A 22600-nucleotide genomic window follows, 5' to 3' on the forward strand; every position below is an offset into this window, starting at 1 on the left:
TTCCATCTTTACTACTTGTCTCAAGTGCTGAGAGAATGTTCCTTCGTGAGTGTGATTATGAGCTAAATAAATCATACTTATTATTTTCCTTATACAGGAATAAGTCTTAATAGCCAGTAGATACCTCTATCACCAGGTGATATTTAAATTAACAAATCAAACTCAGTCATATCATTTCCCACTTTGTTGCTATTTTTAGATTCCCCCAGACCCCATCTGCGGGACGTGAAGTCGACGGAGAAGCAGCTGGTAAAGCAGCTGCTGGACCGCTACGAGCGGCAGGGAAAGGAGGGCCGACCAGTGGTCAACACTTCCGACATCATCTCCGTACACTTTGGTCTGTACCTCATTCAAATACTTGATGTTGACGAGAAGGACCAGATTCTCAAGACCAACATCTGGTACCAATATGTAAGCCAAAAACAGTCTTTTCTTCCACAGGAGCTAGTTTGGTTTTTAATGGAGTAGCATTGGTGTGTACAAATCAAGCAGTAAAAAGACAAGACTAGTAGGAGCAGTTATTATTTCTACACGAGAATAATGACCAATGGTCTCTCTTTCCTACTCACTAATATGAATATGTATATATATTTACATAAACACGAAATTACAGACAATACTTTTCCCAAACCCCTTGTTTGGCACGACTCCATTGCCCCTTCTTGTTCACAAGAAGGAAAGAAAATGAGTAACATCGTAGGTGCATCAAACCTTTGTGCCCCGTGTGGCTGATGATCCCTTAATGGAGATGGAGTGATCCCTCAGCATTTAGACAGAGAGTAAAAAACATATCTGTCTATGGAATGTGGACATTTGAAAAGCCATTGTCCCTTTACGATCATTATGGTAAGGTCGGGATTCGGGCTAAACGTAAAGAAAATTGTTATGGATTCAAATTCTTTTTCCCTGAAACTTTAAAAACAAGACATTTTCTTTCTAATACAACACAGCATTCATATACGATGTTTCTTCCGAGAAATTTTTCTTCGTGTGAAAGAAGACCAGTACCGAAATAATCTGTTAAAAAATCCCTACGGGTGAAGTTAAAATTTTCATTTGTATTCTCATTTATTTGATCATTAAATTAATTAACTACTCTGCTAACCTGTGCCTGTGTCATATTCACATATATCACATGTATCACATGCTTCACATGCTTGTATCTGTTTGTGTAGGAATGGCGGGATGAGCTGCTTACCTGGAATCCTGAAGACTACGACAACATCTCGGATGTCAGATTGCCATCCGACAAGATTTGGATTCCAGACATCCTTCTGTACAACTTGTAAGGCCTGTCCCTGTTCATTTATCTTTCTCCATCCAGTTACTTATTTCTTTATGTTCTTGTTGTACTGATTTTGGTGGTAACGGTGAGGAGTCTACAGGATTTTGTTTTCAGTAGTTTTTATCGAAGTACACTATTTGATAACACGAGGCTTAATTGATTGATGACTTTGCATGATAAAAAGGCTTTATACTGCAAGATTTATTATCTGTAATCAGACTAGCTTTGTAGAAGCAAATAAAGTAGTAAATTGTATACCCAATCATTTTAATGAGCTGTGGGGTTATGTCAAAATTTCTCTTTACCCCATGGTCCTGTAACTAAATGTTTTCCTTAAAAAAAAAAAACTTCATTACTATCGTTTTCATATTTTCTCACCTTTTGTGCATACTTCTCTAGATTTACAAACCTTATCCATTCCTTAAAGTCGTACATCAAAAGTTCCTAAAATCGAAAGTTCACGCACCGAGGAATGTGAGCATTCCTCGCTCTATACATTTAGTACATTGCTACTTGAAAACCTATTCCTCCACATTGATTTTACAATTTTCACTGGCCCCCTATGCTGGCTTATCGCTCGCCTCTGTAACATCACCCTCGGATCCACGTGCCTCCTTCTCTTGTCACACCATCCTTCACGCTAACAACAAATTTATGTCTGCTTCTCGCTGCTGCGGTCGTCTACTGCCTTCCCTCTCCTCGTTGTCCATAAGTCACCCGCAGAATTGTAGCACTTGAAGCGACCAGTTCTTGGTCCGATCCGGGTTTATTCGCTGGCAAATCCCTCTTCCCCGTTCATCCCAACGTTATAATCTAATCCCACGGAGACCGAGACAGCGGCTGTCGGCCGAGAACCAGCCTAACTTTGTTTGGAACCCAATTTGGCTCGTAATTCCATGACGTAAGAATGGATGTCCAGCCCTCGCCAAGTGTTTGATGAAGAAGCCGATTTCTGAACCGCGTTGTGGCCAGAAGAGGGTGGAGAGCTGCATGTGAAAGTTGGACTTTACAAGTTGCCATGTTTCATCAGTTTGTTTTGCTTGGCAGGTGTAGTTGTATTATCTGTAAAGACGATAAAGCCACATATTATTATTATTATAATAAGAAGAAGAAGAAGAAGAAGAAGAAGAATTTACATGTCCGGCATGAATGGACTATACCTAAAAAAAATAGATATTTATAAATGAAGAAATGTACTTATGTATATAGAAATACTTATGTATATACTAATAATAATAATTAAAATTATAGAGCTCATTTTACCCTGTAAAAAAATTCAAACACTCAGATAAAATTACATACACAGATATACATCATGTGTGTTTATAATACTTATGTAATGCATACATTCACATTAATGCATCCATACACACAAAAGACTGAGTGGCAGAAAGAAAAAAAAAGAAACATTCAGTTATTCGTCCTTGCCCACATGGACATCAACACTATATTTCCCTCTGTACAAGCGTGTAAATCTTCATGGAACTTGTTTTGCACGAGGTATGTTGATGTACCAGAAATAGCCAAATAAACTTAGTAGTAAATTCTACCCTAGAGAAGAGTTTAGCCGGACATTGTTGGACCAGCTACACTTGGAACAGAAGCAAAGAAGAAGAACAATGCAAAAAAAAAAAAAAAGAAATGGCGATCCCTTTGCTTCATGGAAGACTGCGGGAAACTTCCGCTTAAAATCCTTCTGAAATTTCGTTATGCCCAGCGACAAATTGCTCCTGGTATTAAGCCAGGCTTGTTCTCCGGTTGCCGTCCACAGTAACCAACGAACGATAATGCTTGCATGGCGAGCAGGCCTGCAGGGAGGGGAGAGTGTACAGGGACTGGCCGGCTCCATTGCCCCTTGCCAGAAGCTCTTCTTCCAGTCCAAGTACAAAAAAACAACAGCAGGAGAAAGTGAAGGGTCGAGCCATTTTTACCTAGGTGTAATATTCAACCTCGAGTTCTACATCATTAGAGATATTCACAAATCTTGCCAGCAAGACCAAGTATCGCCATAGTTCCCGTCACAAGAACTCTTCCTGAAAACAAACAAGTAGACGGTCCAGGCCGCGACTAAAATGGTAGAGCAAGCAGGCCTTTCAGGAGAAAAATGTCTAATGATTTATATTCAGAGTCTGTGCTTGCGGGAGTCAGTTTTTATACTTGCCAGCATCGTGCAGGCCAGGGAGCTTCCCAAGGGAAGAGCTGCAACTCTGTTTAACCAGTTCTGAGATTTTGCAGAAGACCATTTATTTCGAATTGCAGTTAATTTTGTCAGATGTTCGAATGATGACTGTGGGCCTAGGCCTTAGGGAAATTATTGTGAACACCACTTTCTTATTTTTTCTTCTTTCTTTCTTTCTTTTTTTTTCTTTGTAACACTTAAGTGTCATCTTGGCTGTTTTGCAAAACTAAACTGTTCACCTGGAGAATCTCTACACTTTAATTTTTTCCTGCGCTTTTCGGGTATGGTACAGATAAAATTAAAAAATCTCATACTCCAATGACCATATTGACAGTTAGTAGTAAGTGGCTCACTGGCACAAGAGGCAACGGTCTGATATCCAAACTGAATGTTCTGATGGCCAAACTATGGCACCCTTCATCCTCCCCGTTGACATTATTAAAGGAAAAATTCTTGTAAAACAGCAGTAACGTGTGAAAACCGTAGTTGTTGCTGACATGCAATATTCAATATTATTCGTGTCTTTATGGTCTTTATGGCTTTTTCCAGTTTTAATATCAGCATGTCAGCGTCGAGAGAAGCGTTTCTTTCTTCTCTCTAACATTTTAATCGATTCTACAAGAGTGATTTTTTTTAATCTGAGGTTTTAATACACATGATGGAGTTGTAAACTTCCGTTGCTAGGACTGTAAGACTGTAAAGTTAGGTTGTAAGAGCTTTCACAATATCAACCACATCCTGAAGATGAATTTCCGCGCCACTTGAAAAGTAATGACAAAACTATTTCAGTCCTAAAGTTGTTAGACAGCCCAACACAGGAATGCTATAGACATAAATAACATGGATTTCATTTTGATTCCAGATTATTTGATCCCGGTCGATGTAATTCCTTGTGAAAAAAAAGAAAAAAAACTTTATACACCCCAGCACGAGTCTCACTATACACAACATGGTTTTTTAGTCCGTCTAGAGACCTCCCGATTCCCCTGTGATCATCAGAAGATCGTTTATAACTGTACCAGCTCAGGATGCAAATTCGAAAAAAAACCAGCTTTATATCGAATTGAAATTAAATTAAAAAATGAGTCACTAAAGGATGGCAGAACGATAGGGGTGAGGGATGCTGGCACATGGAAAGAATACCAGAACTATCGCCCTCGCTAAATTCATGTCTGCTTCCGTGGATCCAGAACCTTGAGAAAAAAAACCAAAGTGATGAATGCTTGAGGCATTGATATTTTGTTAAAAACAGAAAGTCCTAGCTATTTTAAATGGTATAATAATAAGAATTATAATGATAAGAGCATTTCCGGAGTGCATTTCCCTGGGGACAGAAAGTTCACTGAGCTTTGAAGCAACAATTGGCTTGACAATATATATATATATATCTTTCTTTTTCTTTCTCTTTCTTTCTCTTTCTTTCTCCTTCTTTCTCCTTCTTTCTCTTTCATTCTCTTTCTTTTTCTCACTCACGCTCACAGTGAAAGGCAGGATAAGGGAAAGTCATCTGTTACTTGACTTCCTGTTGTGTACAATCATGTAAATACGAGATGTTTTCTTACCATGTTTGTTTACACCCATACACTGACATAACTGTGACATTAATTTTTGATTTTTCTCCATATGCAGTGTTTGTACATGTCATGCGATGTATTACTGTGATTCACTGATTTTTTTTTTAAGGATTTTTCGAAAAAGTTTTCGAACATCCAACTTTTGGGAGGAGATGTATTGCGAAAATCAGGGTAGATAGAAATTGCATTCGTTCCTCCCACTGAAATACTGTGGAGGCTATGCATCCTATGCAGACCCACCCGAGCTTAAGTAACGTACTTTCAAGGAGCTCGAATGCTTCGTCTTGGTTCTTTTATTCTCTACGAATAGAGGAGAAAAAAATTTTGTTGGAGCCCTCCGCCTTAACGAGGAGAAAGCGAAATCGAATAGGAGCCACCAGTCAACAAACGAAATCCCAGACGACATTTCTGCAGGAAAAAAAATGCAAATGGGCAGAACAAAACTTTCACATCCCGACATCGCCGGAAGCAACGGGCACAAGACACGCCATTGAGGTCTGCGCAGACTCCGCGCTCTGACACCGCATTCCTGCGCAGTGAGAAATGGTAATTGGGACAGCCGATCGCCGATAACTCCAATTACCAGAAAAGTCCAGGCTGATTAAGACATCGTCTCTGATTTGTCCACTTCACCCCGCGAGATAAGGCATGTGACGTTGCCATGGCAATCGTCCATTTCCAATACATCCGTGCTGAACGTCCACGACTGTCCGCAGTTCTGCTATGTCAGCTTTGAATCAGAGTCGGAGGGTCGGGGAGGATCGGGGGGGTTGGGGTAGAGAGAACGGCTGAAAGAAGGGGTGAGGGAGAGTCGGAGGCGGGTGCTGACGACACCAGCCGATTCTCTCCGGAAATTTCCGGGCATTGACGTCAGGCAAAAAATGTTTCTCGGAAATGGACGGAAAGACATCTGCCTCCTCGGGGATCACACGATCCGGATACTCATAAGACAACAGCTGCATCAGGTGCATTACATCTTGTGGGCTTTATTTCGTGTGGGATTTCTTGTTTTTCTTTCGGGGGAAAGGGGGTTAGGAGTTTTTTTGTGTGGTTTTATTTTTTGGTTGGTTGTTTTGTTTTGTTTTGTTTTGTTTTGCTTTGCTTTGCTTTGTTTTGCTTTGCTTTGTTTTGTTTTTTGTTTTGTTTTGTTTTGTTTTGTTTTGTTTTGTTTTGTTTTGTTTTGTTTTGTTTTGTGGGACTGCCAGGAACAGGGATGAGAGAAAAGGGACCGTATGGTTTTGGGGGTGAATGTTCGGGAACTTTAGTTAATATGCTAAGTTTAAACGTGTTTGACAATACTTTAACAATAAAAATTGAATTTTTTTAGCGCATTTTCCCTTGTAGATGCAAGCTTAAAGCGCTGAACACGGACTACTAACAAACCGACAGAAAGTACAAGAAACACTAACGTCAGCCAATAGATGAAGCATGATCAAAACATGAACTAAATGTGACTTAGGATTGAGTGAAACAGTACTCTGAATAGGTAAGATATTTCGTAAAGATGGATTCTGAAGCTGGATTTAAAGGCTTCGAAAGTAGACAAAGTTCATAGAGAAATACTTCAGTGGGACATCAAAAGAAAAAGAGCGTCTGTCGAACGTCTTCCATCTGATGCTTGTACGGAGAGGAGGACAACAGGTGGTAAGGCGCCAGTAGCTCAGACAGGTATGTTAGGGAGAGACTGTGGAGACAACGGCAACACAGTGTGATCATCATTGTAACGAATTCTGACTACAACCAGTGAAGCTCGTGGAGAAGTGTAGCATGATCAGCAATACGAGATTACGAGAACTACTTCGAGCCTTCTGAAGTTGTCCAGCAGGCGGCTAGGAAGATCGACGAATAGAGAGTTGCTATAATCCAGTCAGGACAACACAAAAACCAGACATGAGCTCTTTGGTGGCGGAAACTGATAGGAATGGTCGGATGTGACTGATCCTGCAAAGCTCAAGGAAGATGGACTTAAGGAATTGCGGATTTGCGGACTTACAGACTCGCAGACTTACAGACTTCACTGATGATTCAGGACAGAATGAGGCGTCGCGATGGTAACACCAAGATTCCGGAGGGTCTAGAAGAGAGAAAAAAGATGTAAATCCCAAAGAATGCCAAAGTAGTAGTGGATGGCACTCATTTCAGTTTATGTGCAAGTGGCTATTGGAAGGACCTCAGTTTTGCCATCGTTCATTTTAGTAAATGTCTGAACATTTGCCAATACAATGTGCTACTTCTAAGGTTAAACTTTTTATCTCTTGACCCAAAGACCTTTAGCTAGAGTTTATTATATTCGAAAGAGAAATAATATCTAGGCTAGGATTTTTTTTTAAATGAAGCATCTTATAACTCATCTTGTTCTTTATTTGCGTTTGGTGATCGTTCAGGTAAAGGTCACCAGGGGCTTGATATACCCACACTGATGGCCGCTAGCTGCATCTGCTAACAATCAGGAACTGCTTCAAGCCTTTAGTTCAAGAGACTGTGATGTACTAGCCATTTGGACAGTGGCTACAGTGCACTAAGCTTAATTTCACTTTAGAATGCCAAGTTACTAGAATAAACTTGGTAGCGGAGCAGACAAAAGGAAAGAAAAAAAACAGAACCATTTCTTTCTGCAGAGGTGGTATCAATGAACCAAAAGGTTAGCAGAAACCTACTCATACAGTACCTCACCTCGTGAGCAAGTGCATGTAAGGCCGTGGAAAGATGTGTTGGAAAGGAGGAAGGACGACTAAACGAAAGTTGCTCAAATCTAGACGTTTCATTGCTCCAGTCCTGCAGGTTAAATAAATGAGGGCCATTTCTCAGTTGTGACAGAGGAATTGCCTCCTTTATATCAATGGATGGCAGATTGTTTTGTTGGAAACTTTCTTTAAAGGCATCTATAATTTCTTCCTCCTTCTCCTTTTCTATTTTTGTTTTTCTTTCTTTCTCCCTTAATTTCTCATCCTTCTTCATTTTTTCTTTCCTTTCTGTCTTTTTTCCTTGTTTCTTTCTTTTCTTTCTTCTTCTTTCCTTCTTTTGTTTCCTCTGTCCTGTCAGTCTCCTTTCTTCCTGTCTTTTCTTTCTTTCCTTCTTTCTTTCGTGTATTTCTTCTCTCTTCCTTTTACCGTTTTTCCTCCTTCCTGTCTTTCATTATTCTTCTCCTTTCTTCTTTCTCTTTTCTCCCTTCCATCCTTCGTTTTTTCTGACTACTGTACTTTCTCTTCTGTACCAGTTTAAAAGAGGAAGAGAAGTAGTCGTTATTTTTTTTTCTCTCCATTTCTTTAGATTTGCTGAATATTTCAAAACCCTCGTAGAGTCCTTTCAATTTTTCTGTTCTTAGCGTACAAACAATACAACCAACGTACACTCGATAACCGCTTTCTCCAGCAGGTCTCGCGATTATCAGCTCAATCTTTTTATCTATTATGTTTATTCCTCCTCCGTCAATCTGATACACCGTTACAGAGCTAGGACCACTCTCATTCGAAATCCTCTGATTATTTCATCATCAACGTATTTTTCACTATGCCTACACTTAATCATCTTTGCTTCTTCGCAGAGCTTTGCTTATAACATTCCGATTATTTACCGTTCAAAACGCTTCCCGAGATTGTAAGGCCAAGGAGGTGTTGCGCTGCAGCTTCCCTCTCGGCTCTCGGTGATTTATTGGTTGTAAAGCAAATCTTGCAGAAAAGAAGCAACGCTCTGAAGATTTCTGGAATCGTTTCTTATGCGCCACTGCCTACCGGTTCCTGTAAGGAAATGAAAAATAAATCTTGTTTGCGAAGGTACCTCCCCATCCGACACCACCAACCTCCCCACCCCCAGTCTCTCTTTTAAACCGTGACGTAAGCATCTTCAGTTATGCCCGCTGCTCCGAACGTCACTAGTTGGCACCGGAGCTGCTATCTTCCCACCAGGGGGAGCCTGTGGACTTCCTGGCCTGTCTGCAAGGAAATGCATGCGCTCCTTTCCTGAGCATGTCTGGACGGTTCTCTTGTCACCTCAACCTTATCTTGTGCTATGCACATTGCGCTTTTATACTCCTTGAATATCTGGTGTGTGTGTGTGTGCGGGTGTGTGGCTAACCTTCTTCTGCTTCGTTTGAATTTTTTTATTCTAATAGATTTTTTTATCTTATTCACTTTTTTCAAGAAAGCTCATTTAAAGTGTTCCTTTTGGGATTGTTATTGTAGCAGGTTGCATGAGCCAGCTTATTCCGGGAAATTTGTAAGCACTTGCATATCCGGTGAAAAAGATGCAAACCTTTTTTTTTTCAGTTGGAGTGTCAAGTGATTCGCTTGTCTAGATTTTTATTATCACTTTTATCAGAAGAGTTAAGATCGTCCTGAGGTCGTGATCACGTGGTCTGGTCTGTAGTGGTCTGTGCATCCTGTCCTTTCAGTGCCGATGATCGCCTGAAGGAGCAGAGAAACGCTCTAGTCGTGACTTATTCTACTGGAGACCTTTTGTGGATGCCCCAAGCCATACTTCGCAGCTCTTGCTCCTTCGATACCAAGTTCTTCCCTTTTGACGAGCAAGAATGCATCTTAAAGTTCAGTTCCTGGTCGTACAATGGGTTTAAGCTGGACATCCATTTTCTCCCCAATAAAACCGCTTTCGACTTGGATGTAAGCATTTGGTTTATTTGCCTAAACATTTTTCAATTTTAGGATTACAGATATAAAGCCACAAATCAGTCTCTAACTACATTTTCAATAAATAAAGCTTTAAGCAGTCGAATCTGACAGTGCCGATCATCTCTTTTCTGGATTACAAACTGTTCAGCTAAAGTATTTCTTCATTAGATAACAAATTAGATAACAGCAGTTTTTCTATATTTCATTTATTCCTGCTGCACAAATTAAGTTACAGGAGAGTGTTTAGACTTTTTATGCTGTTTTATAACTGTTTATTTATAAGGACTACATCGAAAGCAACGAATGGGAGATAACGCAGAACACCGCCAAGCGCCATGTCAAGAGGTATACATGTTGCCCGGAGCCCTACCCGGATCTCAGGTTCAAACTCAGAATCCGACGGCGGGTGGCGTTTTATACCTTCATCCTTGTCATGCCGTGCGCTCTTCTCAGTCTTCTAACACTGGTCATCTTTTGGGTACCTCCAGAATCACCTGCAAAACTTATTTTGGGTCTGTTCTAGTGACTTTTTTCAAGATATTCTGTTTTCCTTCTTTAGATTGCTCTCGTAGTAGTTTTTTATATTTTTTGTTTTTAGGAGATAAATTTTGATGTTTTGTATCTCCTGTACAACTATACAGTATGAGAGTAATTAAGAAAAGAGTTTACGTAATTGGAATTCTGGATTGCTTTCACTGTGCATAATAAAAATAAGAAATTGCAATATGGTGACTCACCATATGTACCAGATGTAATTTTGTTAAATATTATGTGGTTTTTTTTCATCTGGTCTATTACGGAAAACAATTATAATTTGTATCCTAGTGGTCCATTACTGAAAACTTGACAGAGTTTACTTGCAATCTTGTTGCTGGAATCAATTTTATTATCTTTATCGTTGTTGTAGGCATGAACATCTTCCTTGCCTTCTTCGTCTTACTCCTGCTACTTGCCGAGTCGACGCCTAAAGCAGCAGCGTCCGTCCCACTGATTGGTAGGTTTGTGATGCAAATGCCACATCATTCTAACAAATTATGTGATTGCTCTGAATGGCTGGTTTGTGTTATAAATGCCACTATGTCGTTTGTAGAACTGATTGTGTACCCTCTTATTCACCTTGAGAGGTAAGTCTTGAGGACGAAGTGGAGGGTCCTCACCATTGACAGGTAAATTTGTACAAGCAATGCCAATGATATTCCGCCGGATATACTTACAAGTATACTATACCACTGACAGGTAATTGGGAACCTTCTATCCCATTAAATGAAATTTTCTTTACCACTTATTGAATCATCTTTGCTTTAAAATTATTTCTTATCTTTGCTATTCCATAACACTTATAAAAGAATTGTCATCACCACCTTTTCTTTCTCTATATTACTTTTGTATCCTAATTATATGACGTGATGTGAATATCAGGCGTCTTGATTAGTTTGTAGTTTATTCTTAATGGTTTACTTACAAATTTAGAAGTATGAGTAAGAGAATTTTTCTTGTAACTAGATAAGATAAGAATCAAGATTCTGTTCGTCGGAGTCATCAGAATCTTTAAATTTTATACCAATGATATTTGTTTTTGCGGATTGATTACATCCCTGGTAGGTTGGAAAGAACACCAGCCTGACATGAAAACTCGTATTAAAAGATCCCATCACAGAAGTTTGACTGGGACAAGGGGGAAAATTGCCAGAGCTTACAGTATCCTCTGTATCCCCGCTCCAGAGGCAAATGCTATTTTGCCTTACCTCTGTATGACCTCTACTCAAGCAAATAATATTCCCGGTTAATGTCAGTGCCAGTAACAGTCATCGTTCTGGGCAATATCAGCCTCCCACTCCAAAACCAGTTTTTAATTGAGAGCTAACCCTCGCTCGGCCCCGTTCTGGCGGAGTCCCCGCCATCAAAGAAACAAAGTTGGACGAAGGCCAGTCTTGGATGGTTGAGAAAAAAAGGCAATGGCTTGAAACAATCACTCGTCTCTCTGGAAGCTCAATCCTGAAATAGCTTGATGTAGGTGAAAAGTACAACTTGTACTGTTATGACGTATGCTTGCATGTTTTGCATGTGTGAATGTGTGTTTATTTTTTGGTACCCGGGTAAAGTAAAACCACCCACCCCGCCGAGCTCAAAATCATATCGGAAACTAAAATGTCACCGGCTTCACGCCCTGCTGCGTTGACGATGACGACGATGATGATCATCATCAACTGACATCGTTGATTCCACCTCTAAACTCTCTCAGCCCTCTGGTGAAGTTTAACCACCCTGTAAGCGAAGAAACTTCTGAAATTTGTACTCTAAACACTCTTCCTGCCAAACCTGATCTGTTTGCATTCATCTCTTCATCCCGCAATCACACCTAGCCTTCTCGTCTGTTGACTCAGAGTTAAGAGAACGACATGAGTAATAGTTTAATCTTACTTCAATCAAAAAAGTCAATAAAGAAAAGAAGATCAGACGTTTGCAATTTTTATCTTTTTATATGCAGGGGGCAATATATCGCTTAAAAAAAAGAGCAGACAAACTGCTGGCGGGTAAAGCTGGATGTAAATATTGCCTAATCGGACTTGGAAAGTCAATGTCATTCGGTTCATATTGACTCTTGGCCCTTCATATCTTAGAGCCCCGGATTCGTGGATTCAACCCAACGCAGATCAAAAATATTTGAGAAAAAAAAAACCTCCAGAAAGTTTCTAAAAGCAAAACTTAAATTTTCCGCGCGTCGATCACTCCGGCTGAATCCAGCGAAAAGAGTGATGTAGACATACCCTGCTGTGGCCTCCCGTCTGCCCACAAAACCCTGGTCTCTTTTCAGCTTTTCTTCTTGGAACATTCTTAGCTTCCCATCCAGTTTATTCACTACTTGTGTTTCTCTGTGCTAAATATATACAGACTTTCTTTCTTGTCCTTACTTCGTCAACGATTGTGTAAGAAGTGTGTACATAGCATGTACAAGGCCTGAGGTATTATAAGTAGAGATGGCTTTAAAGTATACGGGAGGATGTGTGTCGGTTGTTGTTGCTTTTTTTTCTTTAGACTGGTTCTGTATATGTCATTATGCAAATACTACGCCATTTTGTATAGGGGACTTGACTAGTCGCGGATTCCGTTTCCACATGGGGATGTCCAGGAACCAGTTTCCCGCAGACACCAAGAGATAACTGAACTTTTCACAAATATGTTTCCATCATGACAAAATAAATACATCTTAAAGTAAGGCTTGACATAAATATGGCATAAGCCATCTCAAAACAGCAGAATCTAAAATTATAACTCCTGTCCTTCTCATCCTCTCACACACAACCACAAATAACCTCTACAGCCTCCACCTACCTCCCATCACCACTCAGTGCATTTGTGTTACATCTCTGGAGGCCGTCGTGTCATCGTCAGCTCGGGGGAAGGATGAGATAAGCAAGCTGCTCTAATCCTCTTTTTAGGTCCCTCAGATGCCAAAGACTCATCCAGCCAAGTCAAGGACATTAACACCAAGCGAGTTTAGATATGAAAGAACAAATATTTCGCTTGAAGTTTGGTCGCAGTGAGAGTGGAGTTCACAGCTACTTCCAGACCTGTATTACAAAAACTTTCATCGCGATTAGAAGTGAAACAGCGAGCAAAGTATAAGAAAGGCAATGAAAGAGTCTTCTTGAATTCTGTTTTAAATTTTTTCTTGATAAAATGTTTCCTAAATTCCAGTAAATAACAACAAGTGTTTTGACAAAGCCTTCGTCACAAATGTGGTGTCTTCCAATTAGCTTCATTTTTCATTAGCAAGAAAACGAAAAGTTATTCTGTGGTCTTTTCAGAGTGCAGAGAGTGAGACGGGGTCAAGCAAAGTACCTTCTCAAGCGTATTAATGACTTTTCTTCAAATCCTTTATCTGTATGTCATCAAGACTGCAAAGGTCTTGCAATGTGACCTTTATTTCACTCCATCCCTTCCACTGCCTTCACCAGTTCTTGAACTTCTCCATCGCGATAACACTGATGATCAGACCTACCAGCAATTTCATCTTCGCTAAAGAAACGCAAAGCCCTGTGACGAACAGCTGACACATATTCCATCATTTACCAGGGCCTCCTACATTTTCAGAATATTTCCAAAGTGCAGGACGAGCGAAGAAGAAAAAAAGAAAGCAATAAGCTTCGCTAGGACAAGCCATCAGGAGGTGTGAACAAACCAGTCAGCGTGGATTCTATAGAAAGCAACAAGAAAAAGTGTTTCTTACTGGAAACAAATGTTGTTATGCACATCTCACACTAGATGTAACGGATCAAGACAGTTCAACTGTCTTGTAATTGAAATAGTTACTTTTACAGACCCTCAATTGTCTTCTAATTAAAATATTACCTCCCTATCCTACATTTTATTCTAAATATTACTATAAATTGTCTTACTGGACTTACTGGTTCTCATTCTGCAGAATGCAACAGGACTTTTGAGAAATTTTCGAAACACCTCAACAAGAGATATTTATGATGATACCTATCATCATTTTCAAACCAAACCATTTTCTTACAGATCCGTGTCCTCGCCAGGCTCCCCTACCCTCGATGCTCGAAGCTTCTGGTGCTGTGGGTCCCTGTGTAAATCAGTGTTTGTCTCATCCCCCAGTAGTCATATGAGATAAATTCGCCAGAAGTTACGATGAAAGCATTTGATTCCTTTGTTGCGCGCTGTTTGCCTTCTGGAATTTTCTCTGGCAATAACTCGGCGAGCGATGGAAGTATTCAAGTGGGAGAGAGTCTCGAATGCCAGAGATTGTTTGTATTGCTGTTTGTTTGCCTGATGTGTGAGTCGGGACCGCGTGGTGTTTTTTATGTTTTGGACAGGGCCCAGGACGAAAACAAAGAATCTATTACTTTGCCTCTGCCTTTGATATTTGCTCCTAAAGGTCGCCCAGAAAATAGAATTGTTTTTTATTTCGGGTATTGTAATGCAGCTGCAGTAAAAAAAATAGGAGAAAAACCTAGATGATGGTAATAGAATGTCTCTGATGGTGGTAATAGAATGTCTCTGCAAATTCACAGGGATGTGTAGGGTTTTATCCTGTGAACCCATGACCGCTGTATAGTTAGAGTATCTTTTTCTCTTTAATCGTTCGGAAAAATTGAATTCCGGACATTTTTTTCTTTGCCATGATTTCTATCTTTTCTCCCTTTCTCTTCTTTACTATTGTTTCTTCTTTGTTTATATCACTGTAGTTATTTGTCTTCATCAACCCCTCATTGTCTTTGTGTGTGTTTTTGCTGAATGGCTTTTGACCTTTGCCAGCCTATTATTATTGTATTCAATGTCTGTTCATCAATATGAATTCTATGTTAGTTATAACAGAGGGATTTGCTCATATTTGTAATCTCTTCTGTTTTTCCCCAATTCTTCTTCTAGTTTAATCCCAAACTTCACTCTGCATCTTGAAATGTGTATATCCCAATATTGGTTTATTGTGCTTGTACAGGTATCTCGGTCTTAACATGGTGTCGATACTGTGCTGTGCAGGTGTGTATTTCTGTCTCAACATGGTCATGATCACCATGTCAACTGTACTAACAACCGTGGTGGCCAACATGTTCTACAGAGGAGTGCGCATCAACCGAGCACCCAAGTGGCTGAGGGTGGTACGTACCGAAGCTGCTTCAGTCCCCATGTCATCTCATACCCTGACTAACGACGACCCTTGTACGATAGCTCTCCCATAAGATTATCATAGTGGTGTAAACAAACCTAATGTGTTGTCAGTATACGACATATACTACTATACATAATACTTGATAATGATAATCATGAATATACGTGAAATAGTGTTCGTTTAACTACGAGATGGTCTATCACGAGTTTCCCACAAAGAATATTCATCATTAGCGACACACGACTGTATTTTAGTACAACCTCCTTGTCAACCTGTCAATCTACCTATTACTTACCACCTACCTGTCTTCTCGCTCTTCTATTACAACGGTCTGACGTTTCTCACATCACATTCCCTTCTTTATCTTCCAGCCTGACTTACAAAGTCCTCTATATTTCGGTTTTATCATTTCCGTTGTGATAAACAATAATGTTTATTCAAAAGCTTACTTTCAACTTTTGTATTCAAGTTCGATTTTGATTGACAGCTTGCACGTTCGAAAATATATTTGTCAATTTATTCTTTCCTTTTTTCTTTTATTCTTCGACACACTTTCTCATGAGGGTTAACAAGCATAGAAACACAGATGTTTTTCCTTTACCCCGCTGGTGTCTTTCATCTCTTTAAAAGAAAATTGATGCTTGTTGTTGTTCTAGCTGATGATTGACATCATCGCCCGCATTCTTTGCCTGCGCGACAAGGTCGCTGACCCTGATTACTCCACGTCATCTGAAAAGAAACCCAGCAGAAGCTGGAACACTGGCCGCGTGGGCGGGAACCCCAAAGGCCAGTACCCTTACACCGATGTCAATTTTGCCCAGGTCCGTCTCCTGGACAACGGCGCAGAGAAGTCACGTGGTACACCGCCGCCACCCCCGCCACCTGGCAGTGGTTCCGTTGGCGCTTTCGGCGAAATGGCGGACAACGGTTTCCAGCAGGGCGGCGACGACTTCTCCAGCCCCGGTGTGGCGCCACTGATGGAGGAGGTGCGGGCTATCCGCGACATCCTGGAGAAAGTCCGCGACAAGAAGAACAAGATGGACGAGAAAGAGAAGTTTGTCCGGGAGTGGCGCATCATCTCCTGCGTCACGGACCGTGTCATCTTCATCACCTACCTGCTGATCAACTTCATCGGCCTGACCGTCATCTTCCTCTGGCAGTTCAACCGTAAGGATCTGAGCCCACCTGAAGATGACTGAGAAATGGCTGCTTCTTGAAATGGCCAGCTCTACAATCCTCATCCATGCGTCGTTGGACGTCTGTATCTCGTCTCCTGAGTCAGACAAATTGCGAGTTTTTGCAGTTTGTTGTTAATTTTAAAGTGAGCTGCGGTAATTTCTTAGTCAGGTTCGTCAGCTAAAGCAATATAGAGGTTTACATCTGAAGTGACCCCATTGGCCAACAGCAATACAGTTTGCTTGAGGTATATTATGTAAAAATAAGTTACATGAAGTCGTGAGTTTATCCATTGCTCTCAGTTCCCGTGAAGTCCTGGGTTGAAACTAATTCGTAGGTTAATGCAGTCAGAGATTTTTATACACTTTTATGGGTTGTCTCCAGTAACACTAGGCAAGATTTTTTGTCATTCAAATATTCAACGATCGGTGCAATCTGTCTTCTTCGAGCAGCAGGGAAAGAAAATTCTACTTGCAATGGGGAATTTCAGTAGCAGGATCCACCTTCTGTTTCAATAGTTTAAGTAAAGCTACTAGTAGATTGACTCGGTCAACTCATTTCCCGACATGTGCTTCCCATGGTGCACTGGCTGCTTAGAGAGTTGTCTTTGTCATAGGTTAACAATTAAATTTTTAAACAGCATAAACGTAAAAGGTAGAATGAATTTTTTTTTCCTTTAGTGGTTAAGTTCATTGATTACAACAATTTTCCGTCTGAAAAAAATGAAAAACAACACAGCGTTCTGATGTTCTAATTTTTACCTAAAACTGCTGAAAACAACCTTCCAGTTCAAGAATACTCATATTTAAACATTCGTATTTAAGAGATAAGCATTTTGGTCGACTTTTTATATCATTAACGAATTTTGCTTCCACAATTTGCATCACGATTTTACTTGTTTATAGTAGATGAATAATTGTTATACTTGTTATTTTATGCGCAAGTTCGTTTCCAAAGCTTTAATGCCCGCTCGCAGTCAGAACTCAGTAATATTTTTGTTAATATGGTATTCCGCCAGACAGTTTTGTTTGGTACAGCAATAGGAAAACTGCTTGGCAATAATCCCTTAATTAACTAGCTGAACGGCTGATATGCGATTTAAACTAATCTGACTCATTTGTGCTCTGGGTCTGTAAAAAGCCCACTGAGTAGGTTTGCTCATTATGTCCTAAATAAAAACAGTCGGAATGTCACAAATAAGAACATTAGTTGTTGCTATTAATAGCAGATGAGGCTTTGTTCTTCTTTTAAACTGCTGAAAAAGTTATCAGAGTTAAGTGAAGTTTTTTAATTAAAAAAAAACAACAGACAATAAAGCTCGGTAACTTTATGAACCAATTAAGTCCTTCTCAATGATCAGTCAAGCAGAAACACTTTCTTCGGAGTACTGTGTGAATTAATGCATTTATCTTGCCTCGGAGAAGACAACACAAAAGGCTGGTGACAATGTGAGCCGTTGATTTTGTACAAACTGGACAACTTGAATCTGTTGGACAATGAATCGCTTGCTCTTTGCCGGTGTTGGGAACAGCGAGGCAACCGACCGTGTTTTTCTATTGAGGTCTGAGTTTGCTTTCGCTGTGGCGATGTGATAACCGGAAGTGAGCAGGACATCTTGTATGTCCTCCATCTTCAATGACGTCCCATGCTAAAATTATCTTGTCTTGAATGAGGCTCAGAAAAGACGAAAATGACTTTTGGTATGAAATAAAGTCGTTGTGTACGTATTTGCCTCATGTGTTAGTCAAGTCCAAGTGGATTTCGGACTTCATAGACGAACTGCTCGTTTAACTCATTTTAAATAATAAACAGATATAGCAACATGGACTGCGTGTCACTCGATAAAATATCACTTTTTTTCTTTGAAAGACAGACGGGGAGAAAAATAATAGCCTCGTCCAAGAGTTGATCTTCTTCACAACAAGCCAAGAGCGAAATGGAATGATTGTGGGGACAAAAAGAAACGAAAAATAGTTTATTTCGGCTGAGGATAAATGTGTCATTTAGAGAAGGAAACGGAGAGAGATGGACGAGGACCTGTTTCGCCATAAACGAATCATCTGTAAACAAAAATAATCAACTATTTGGACAACCCATCGTTTCTTGTCACATGGTAATGCTTTGTCCTTTCAATGCCATCGTCTCTTGTTCCATGACTTTAAAAATACTGTTTGGTTCGTCGCACTGTCTTTAAATGTTCATCTGTTGGAACAGTTTGTATTTTATGCTAGATTAATTTTGCGACATGTTAATGATTTTGTTCAGTAATGTTTGTTGAAGTGATGTCTTGGAGCGATGTGGCAAAGACTGGTGTACAATGTCTGGGATGTCACTTCAAGGTGTGGATGACTTGCATGGTCTGTGAATCTGAAGTTTAAAAATTTCGTCAACTCGGTTAAGGTAGTCATTTATATCCAAATAGGTTCGTATGTAATAAATTTTTTAAAGGTTTTCTAAGTTGTTCTTAAATTGCAATTTTCATTGAAAATGGACAGTTTTAATATTTGTACTGCGCCATGTCTTTACTTTATCGCAGTCTTCTTCTACTCTTTTGTCTTCCCGTCTGTCTGTCCGTCTGTTCGTCTGTCTATCTTCATGTCTGCCTGTCTGTCTGTCTGTCTGTCTGTCTACGTTTAACCTGCGTAATTTAAGTCAAGCTCATTTGTATGTCTATATAATCCGTCTGATCTTAGTAGTTAATCTGTTTCGTCTAGTATAGTCTACTCTGGTCTAATCCATGTAAACTAAGTCAAGATAATGTGTCTGGTTTATGTAATCTATCTGTCTGTCTGTCTGTCTGTCTGTCTGTCTGTCTGTCTGTCTGTCTGTCTGTCTGTCTGTCTGTCTGTCTGTCTGTCTGTCTGTCTGTCTGTCTAGTTTTTTTTTTAATCTGGTTTTTCTTCATGTCGCCTGCAAATTCACACACCCTAAATACAACTACTATTTTCAATCTTCAAATACGTGAATACATGCAAACGGACACACACTAATTCTCTCTCTCTCTCGTTTACACACACACACACATGCAAACACACACACACACACACATATGCAAACACACACACACATGCAAACACACACACACATATGCAAACACACACACACATGCAAACACACATACACACATGCAAACACACACACACATGCAAACACACACACACATATGCAAACACACACACACATGCAAACACACATACACACATGCAAACACACACACACATGCAAACACACAATAACTCCAATTTATAGAAGATTTTACGAAAGAATGCTTGAAAGAAGCTCGCGGTGATAAACTCGGTGTAGTGTTTATATTATTCAGTTTATGCTCTAACTGCAACTTTGAAAGAAGTTTGTCACTGTTACTATGCATGGCCTGTGTACATATGACTGTTTGTGTAGAGCGACACTACTCGTCACTGTTTCCTTAACTTGATTGCGAGCCCACGAAGAGAAGATGATGTTGTTGATTAGCCGAAAATGTCGGTCACAGTTCATCTGAATACAGGTTCTGTACAAAGTACTGTAGATATTTAATCGTTTGTGTTTTGTGAAAGATGAAGCCAGGTTCTTCTCTTCTCCCGTTAGTAGAACAAGACATTTTTTTGACTTTCAAAGCGTGAGTGTAACCGTTACACATTTATTAGTTCTGTTGTCTAAGCATCATCATCTGTAGAAAAGTCAGTCACATCTACTTGCAAATACTGAATGTGATGAGCAGACAGGTTACAGCTTCAAGGTTTAGAAGGTCCGTGAGACCTTGTTTTTAAATGTTGTTTGTCTAACAGCGTTGTGATAAGAAAGATTACAATCGTCTAGCCACATTTGTTCGTTTGTCACAGATGAGTACATTAGTTGTTCTTGCTTTTTAAAATGTTTGTTTAGCCCACAGTTAATTACCAGACAGGACAATGGCATTTCTAAGATAAATTAAATTTAAGTCAATCTTAATTTTTCCCCCAGCGTCGTCTAACGGAATTTTTAAACCAAGTTTATTACTACATAAAAAAAGAAAAGTAAATTACATAATATTTTCTCCTTAGAAGACTTCTTAATAACATTTTATCAGTTTAAAGGTCAGCACTTTTATCGCAGAAGGAAAAAGTTTCTATTGGCAATATGTCTTCATTTTTTGTATATTTTTGTATTCATTGCAGATGGCTTTATGTTGGTGTACCAGCATCGTGTTTTAGGCTTTATCTTCTTGCAACTCGAAACTTGAATATTACAGATCATAGATCTTTCATTCAAAACATTTTTTAGGCCGCTGAACTGCTAATGTAAATTTATTATTATATTTGTGATTTGTATGCCAAAGAAGAACATCTGCACTTCTACGAACCATCTGCTACAGTATTATTTGTATATAATCTGTTTTGTCAAATGCAATATCGTCAGAAATGTTTAGTCCCCCATCTTCAAGAGGAAATGTGTTTCAATGTAGGTATGTGCATTGGATTGTGTCTTGTTCCTTATGTTATGTTAGTCCTATTTTAATTATCTGCGATATAAACTCACCGTTAACTTGATGTATGAAGTACAGAATAAAGGCCTGTGCACCAAGCTGTCGTCAAACAAATTATTTAATATTCCAACAGAATGTGTTATTACAATGTGCACTGTCTATTATCAAATAATGAGACAAAATATTATCAGTATTTTATCAGTTTAAATAAGAGTATCATATAGCCTAAAATTCATTTATTGTGATTATTTTCAGTTTGTATTTACGCCTCTCCACAGTTATCAATAAGACTATTTTTACTTTGTTTAGGTAAAAATTTTTACATAAAATATAATCAACAAACTGTAATCCTCTCATACACTACTTCTCTAACCAAAAATAAAGATACACACATGCAATATATTTTATCGTGTATGAATAAGCAGCAAAACAAAAACAACTAAGACACTTGAGAACAATATTGTACATAACGGGAAAATAGTTTTGTATTTGGAGAAGCCTCTGTGGTGTTGTGTAGGTGAGAGGCCGGCAGCAGGTGATCGTAAGACATCTCCACAGTTTGGTCTCTGGGAATGCCACAACAGTTTAATCCAACTTTTATCTTTGGGCAGTTGTCAACATTTTCTTGGGTATTTTTTGTGGGAAGATAGTGTAAACAGATTAAGTGCGCATTACCACAGGACAAACGTGTCGGAAGTTACTCAGATCTCTACTTCCAGGCCTGGCAAATTGTTAGCAAGATTTTCCAGAAAAGATCCCGGTTAAGTTTTAAAACTAATTTGTCCCAGGAAATACTAGTAACCCAATAATCCAAAGATTTGAAAGGGAACACCATCACCGCAATTTTCCGTCACACCACATATAATTTACATCCATATTATGAACCCAAGAACTCGTGATTTACTCGGAAAATGTTTTACCAAAAAAAAAAAAAAAAAAGTGCCAGATTCCAATACACTACTTCAATGCACATTTTCAGACAAGAATTCTGCAATAGCGTGCGCCAGCAGATAAAAAATGCAAAATGGTTCAAAATGGTCGCATTTAATTCAGTATTCAGTTCCCATTGTCAGGTAATACACAATACACAGAAGAGTTTGGAGACAAAGAACGGATTACTTTCCCGCCTGAGCTGTGAGACTCAGACTCAAATTCTGATTCACTGGTAAGTAAAGTCGTTGGAGTAAATCTTGAAGTTTGAGAAGTGCCTAAGGTAAAGGCAGTTAACCATAAGAGAGACCTGTTGCTGCGTTTTGTTCTTCGACTTCCCCTAAAAGCGAACCGCAAGAGTTCCACTTTACCTGACACCACACACGCCTAACCTCATCAGACACAAAGTACTTTCAGTTCTGTTTTAATCTGATTCCTTGGGTTCCTCGTAACTTGATGAATTCAACGTTTTTAGTCACGTGCTTCTCTCCATGTTGGGGGTCTGTACGTGTCACTAAGCCCCTACAACCAAAGTATTTATCAGATATAGACTTCGGAGCACAGCATTAATTCCCATATCCCATAATAACCACAGTTAGAATGTCGCACTCCTTTAGGTACGGAATGTTAGTCATAAGGGTAATTTTGTGTTAAAGTGATCTTTACACTTGACAATAAATTTAGTGTATACAATAAACCATTGCTATGCGTCGGTTCTGATTCCAACCATATTTTTA

General features: G+C 39.5%; 1 protein-coding gene across 5 annotated transcripts in view; it reads left to right on the forward strand.

The window, feature by feature from the left end:
• Positions 1–19582, forward strand: part of LOC112568215 (neuronal acetylcholine receptor subunit alpha-10-like) — an 88832-nt gene extending 69250 nt beyond the window's left edge. For all 5 annotated transcript variants that reach the window (XM_025245405.1, XM_025245396.1, XM_025245413.1 and 2 more), the window contains 7 exons: positions 200–411; positions 1176–1285; positions 9429–9654; positions 9947–10175; positions 10571–10657; positions 15166–15284; positions 15952–19582. In XM_025245405.1, coding sequence (XP_025101190.1) covers positions 200–411; positions 1176–1285; positions 9429–9654; positions 9947–10175; positions 10571–10657; positions 15166–15284; positions 15952–16494 — 1526 coding nt within the window. In that variant the 3' untranslated portion in view covers positions 16495–19582. The remainder of the gene's footprint in view (positions 1–199; positions 412–1175; positions 1286–9428; positions 9655–9946; positions 10176–10570; positions 10658–15165; positions 15285–15951) is intronic.
• Positions 19583–22600: the final 3018 nt, after the last annotated feature.

Source organism: Pomacea canaliculata, linkage group LG1 (genome assembly GCF_003073045.1).
Source record: "Pomacea canaliculata isolate SZHN2017 linkage group LG1, ASM307304v1, whole genome shotgun sequence".
NCBI lineage: Eukaryota > Metazoa > Mollusca > Gastropoda > Architaenioglossa > Ampullariidae > Pomacea > Pomacea canaliculata.